This window comes from Pygoscelis adeliae, unplaced genomic scaffold (genome assembly GCF_000699105.1).
Source record: "Pygoscelis adeliae isolate BGI_AS28 unplaced genomic scaffold, ASM69910v1 Scaffold84, whole genome shotgun sequence".
In the NCBI taxonomy this organism is placed as follows: Eukaryota; Metazoa; Chordata; class Aves; order Sphenisciformes; family Spheniscidae; genus Pygoscelis; species Pygoscelis adeliae.
The window spans coordinates 1570087-1575537 of NW_008824754.1; the positions used below are offsets into that span (position 1 = coordinate 1570087).

The window sequence follows — 5451 nt, forward strand, 5'->3', positions numbered from 1 at the left end:
CAGTACGCAGCAGTAATGGATCCACAGAATGAAGAGCTGCTAAGAAGGACTCAACCACATTACACATATATTTTGTGTTTTATTTTGAAATAGTACTAATCTGTTTTTATAAACTGAATACCCATAAGATTTTGCAGAGTACTTAGTGTGTTCCTGGAGTGCATCTTTCTGCTTAGTTTCATTAGAAAGGCATTCCGTTTGCACATTCCAAGCCTACTCCGTAATGCAAAACAAAACAGGACACATGGGTAGGGCTGGGAGATTAATTTCAAAAGCTTATTTATAATTCAAATGAAAACGTTAATCTAGTTGCATCCAGAAACCACCTCAGACTGTCCCATGAAAAGTAAAATCCCACTTGAGTTCATGGAGACGCATCACGAAGTTAAAGCATGCAAGGCTTTGAGCATGGTCTACTGTGTATCATACCTAGCTGGAGAAGTATTTTCCTGCCATCTCAGATTACTGTTTCTTGCAATAACCAGGTCTAGACTACGACAATATAGAGACTGTTCTCAATTAAGTATTAAGTGACATACCAGAGTTTGTTTAAAAGACTGAGGGTGTTGGTCTCTTCTCCCAAATAACAAATGATAGGACGAGAGGAAATGGTCTCAAGTTGCACCAGGGGAGGTTTAGATTGGATATTAGGAAAAATGTCTTCACTGAAAGGGTTGTCAAGCCTTGGAACAGGCTGCCCAGGGAAGTGGTGGAGTCACCATCCCTGGAGGTATTGAAAAGACATGCAGATGTGGTGTTTAGGGACATGGTTTAGTGGTGGACTTGGCAGTGCTAGGTTAATGGTTGGACTTGATGATCTTAAAGGTCCTTTCCAACCTAAACGATTCTATGATTCTATGACTAATAATGCTGGTACAGAAAACAAGTAGCTTGATCATGATAAAAATAATAAATATGAATGTCAAGACATTCAGTAATACCCCCTACTATTTGTTTTAATAATAAAACCTTTTGTATTGCAACAGTTTTGCAAAACGAAGAAGTTTTGGCAGCTGAAGAAACAAGTGGTTTTACTTTCACGCTCACCTTGGACAGTGAAATAGGTCACTATTTGGTTATTTCAGCTAAAACAGAGAAATAGTAGGAAAAAAAATACCGAAATCATCTATTGTGCTGGAGGACTGGTTGTGATAAATGTTCTAGGAGGAAAGCAAGGAGACAGGGAAGAGAGGGAGGTATATCTTATCCCTTTTTAAAAAAAACTTTTAAAATATGCTAGGAAAGATGTAAAAATAAACCTAAATCAAAAGGGAAGTAGGATTTATCAAAATACCTGGTAAAGGTAAACAGGGAAGTCACTCATCTTTCAATGGAATCTCCTCAATATCTATTTTCAATATATAGAGGTAAAGGAGATAAGACAGAAAACCACTTCCATGTGAGTGTCAGAGTTGTGGCTGAAATGTAATTTAAGAAACATCTCAGTCAATCTGAAATCCCTTCCTGGCACTCTTAATAAGAGCAAAAATGAACAGGATATTGAGTTGGAAGATAACTCTTCTGCAATACTGAATGAACTATTACAGGGCCCAATTCAGCAAAGTGAGTAAGCACATACTGACATTTAAGCATGCGTTTAAGTCTCATCATCTTCAGTGAGAATCTGATATATGCCTTGGCACTCTTCTCTATGGAGATCTGTGAACGCGGGTCTATCTTACACACAAGCCGTTCATTAATCCACAGACACAAATCTATCCAGTAGCTGTGGAGCAACTCTAGGACTCAGGGGATACACACTCATGTCCCAGCCCTGAAAGACTATGAACAAGAAAGTTCTGCAGAACACCTCCTGGCACCTGAGGGCCATATTTTAAAACCTGCTTATCCCCTCTCTGCTTCGGCTCTGTACCGCTGTGGTAGAAACACTGGTACTCCCCTACCAGAAATGGGAGAAGTGTTTAAATATGTTAAAGTAGGTTGCAGTAGTGGCACTTCAGGTAGACACTACCCTGCCTTTCAAATTAAACTGCTCTGAATTCTGTGCAATTTCAAGGTCAAGGATCATAAAACTGGGCATCATTGAAAGTAAAGGTCCAGGACAAGGTCAACTATCAAAGTCCGGGAAAACAAGCTGAAAAGGAAAGCTTCCCGCAGGCGCAGTTAAGACTCCTCCACTGCCTTCTTTGCAACATATGGTGTAGTAAGACATGCACACCCTCTTCCTGCCCCCCCACATTAACTCCCTGGCACCACCTGTTAGGAGTGAGCAGACTGTAAAATTATTGCATTGGGAACAGATAAAAATGGGTGTGATGTTTCTGATGTGATGCATTTCTCTCACTTATGTGCCCATAGGAAAAGACGACTGTATTTGGCACAAAATTAAAAGTAAAAACTGTAAATCAAGAGTGTGAACAATATTTCATTCCTGTAACTTGTACTGTCCTTTCGAAAGGAGCTAGTTAATAACCCGACCTGGTTATTTTATCACTTGGAGATATTTGCCTGAACTTTGAATTCCTTTGTTGTTTATTCCACTATCTATATTTTAAAACTCTCCTATTCTGAGGACCTATTTTCTCCTCTGCCATCCAGAATATAAAGTGTCATTCCAGTATATAACTCTCCTTCCTGAGTTCAAGAACCACGTGATTGTAGAAGTCATAATATTATGAGCATGCTTAGATCCATGATTTCATGCCATGTAACTAAAAGATTTCCTAAAAAGAAACAACTTTACTTCTTGTTCAAACTTCTTTGCTTGTTAACAATGGATCTGCACCCATAAATCTAAAAATATAACCCTATCTGTGCAAAGCAAAAAATCATGTGTTTAGATATGGGCTGCAGAACAAAAGAAAATGAGAAAAAGATATTTGAAGTGAGGTGATACACTGGTACGTATAGAGAATATCTCGTATTTGCTTGACGATGGTATCAAAGGGTACTAATCTGACATGTGTCGAACCAACCAAAGATAACTCAGTTCACTCATGCTCCTTCTCATCTTTCTGAAAAAGATCACTATCCCACACATCCACTTCTCATTTGAGAAGTAGTTCATACACCACCACAAGAAGATAAAACATTGACTGTGACGAACTTAATGAGCCTGAAGTGCTAAGGAAAGAGGAGGGAAAAAAAGTTTGAAATTTATGATTTTTATTCTCTTACTTCTTCCTAACAGGATCTGAAAATAATGAAAGAACTTAAGTGCATCAGAAAATATCCTTTGAAAATCATGCTTACAGGCAGGAAGACAAATTGGATACCAGTCCCTAGGCCACTGGCCTACCTTTGTAGAAGGGTGGCTTGCATTTAATTTCCCCTGACTAACTATTCACCTTTATTAATTAGAATTTAACACTTGAAAACAAGAAGGTTTAAGTTTTTTAAGTTAAAATAAAAAAGAAATATGAATTGTTCTTATGAAAAATATGCAAATTATAAAAGCTTTTAAACTGTTAAACTCTTAATGCTATTTATATCACTAGTGGCATCATGACACAGCAATTAAATTATAACACTTTTGCTAATAGAACATATTTTTGCCTATTTAAAAAGGAAGTGAAGAAACAAGAAACTTTAGTTCAGGAAAGCCTCAAGTAACCAGAGATGTAGGCAGGCCTTAATCTGAGGAAAAGGAGAGGGTAGGCAAATAAATTGTAAATGTTTGACTGTAACCTAGTTTGAGTTTAAGTATATTATACGAAGCAGTAGATGATCCATCATAACTTCTAGCTGAATTATGTTTAGGGAGCATTGGCTCATCTATAACCTATTTCATAAAGTTACTTCATTTTATTTAGGCTAGTCTGTCACATAGGAACTCAAGAAATTATACTGTGTTCCCTAGTTTGTGGACTGTACAAGTAAAATTTGATTTTTGTAGCTTAGCCATTTTTGAGGATTAAAAAAGTTACACAGATTATTTAAAAATAATTACTATCACTATCATTTTTTATACAACTGCTCATTTCCTACTCTGTTTTAACATAGAGGAACAGTTTTAATATCACCCAGTATTTAAGGATAGCAAGGAAAAGAAATGGGACGAAAACTGTAACCCCCCTGTAAAATCAACATGATTGATCCAGTGATCCAAGAACGAAACTTGTTTACCCAAAGATAATAAGTTTTAAAAACATGCCATCACTTTTAAATTATTTCAGTAAAATAACAAACAACATTGGTTATACTCTAACATCAAGTCAGGATGTATATGGGGAAAAATATAGTCCGATCCAACATCTCTTAAAAAAATTGGGGTGGGATTGCATTACACAGCCAGAAAAGAAACTTCTCTGGCTAACTGCGCCACCTTTTGATTTAAATGTAAAAGAGAAATTAAATGATTGTCCAGTCCCTAGAAGAAAACACTTATTTAAAGATATTCTTGTAGTCTTAAAAATGGGTTCAGGAGCTTACTTTATTTATTTCTTACAGAGAAGTGCAGGGCTGTATACTTTAGTATTGCTCTTACGGTTAAAAGCCATGTCAGCAATATAAATGGAAAAAATACATTCATTCTTGCTGGTTTGTGGTTTTTTAATAACAATATACACATCAAAATCAATAAAGCCAGGCAAATGACAGAGTAGTGGTTTAGTAATCTTAGCACTGTTAGCTAAGTATACAATCAACTCTAAAACAAATGCTTTATAATCCGTTAGATTCTCCTTGTAAATCCATACTTGTACAACCCTGGGAAATAAGAAAGCTTTACTTCTCATTTTTTCCTAACATTTAAAACGTATCGGCTGTAAGCCCTAATTTATAGCCAACGTATCGCAATTTGCACTGAAATCTCTAGTCAGACATGAAATTAAATAGCACAGATATTCAAAGAAGTTACAGCATGCATTTAAATACATTAACCACATCCTACCTTGCATCCAAACATCAACGATAAAGTGTTGTTGGTGCATGCAACTTTGCAGTGGCAAATCATTGGTGTAAAGCAGTCAGGATTTTTAACAATAGGGCACATTCCTTTAGTGCTGCAGTAGTGGCAGCCTACTGAAGGCTAAAAACAAGTAGCTAATACAGCACATGGAGTGGCAACATATGCTGCTCAACAGCTAGCTTTTCTCTTGCTGGTCAGAAGCAGCCTGCTTGAATCTCTACCTGTGTCCCATTCAGCCATCCCCTTCTTTGTTGATGAATCAACGATGCAGCATTGATCACGAATCTCAGGATTTCCCTTCCTCTGGGAAATTAGTTTTTACATTGGAAAAAAAAAAAAAAAGAAAAAAAAAAGAGAAATGGAAATGAGGGGGACTAGCAGGTGTGGCAGTATTAGCATGTAAAAGGATGTAAACGCCTACTCATAACAATCACATAAGATTGTCATGCTAGCTGAAGTGGGCTGAAATTATTCCATCGGAAGAAAAATACTGCAGCTCCTGATTTGGTAAAAAGCCAGTGAGTTGCTGCAATACATAGTCATTGTGGGGAGAGAAGAGAAAAAAAAAAATTACTTATCTA

At 36.8% G+C, this 5451-nt stretch overlaps 1 protein-coding gene across 1 annotated transcript in view; it reads right to left on the minus strand.

Moving 5' to 3' along the window:
- Positions 1-4954, minus strand: part of DLG2 (discs, large homolog 2 (Drosophila)) — a 671422-nt gene extending 666468 nt beyond the window's left edge. Inside the window, exon 1 of the mRNA XM_009323461.1 lies at positions 4853-4954. Coding sequence (XP_009321736.1) covers positions 4853-4954 — 102 coding nt within the window. The remainder of the gene's footprint in view (positions 1-4852) is intronic.
- Between the last annotated feature and the right edge of the window lie 497 nt (positions 4955-5451).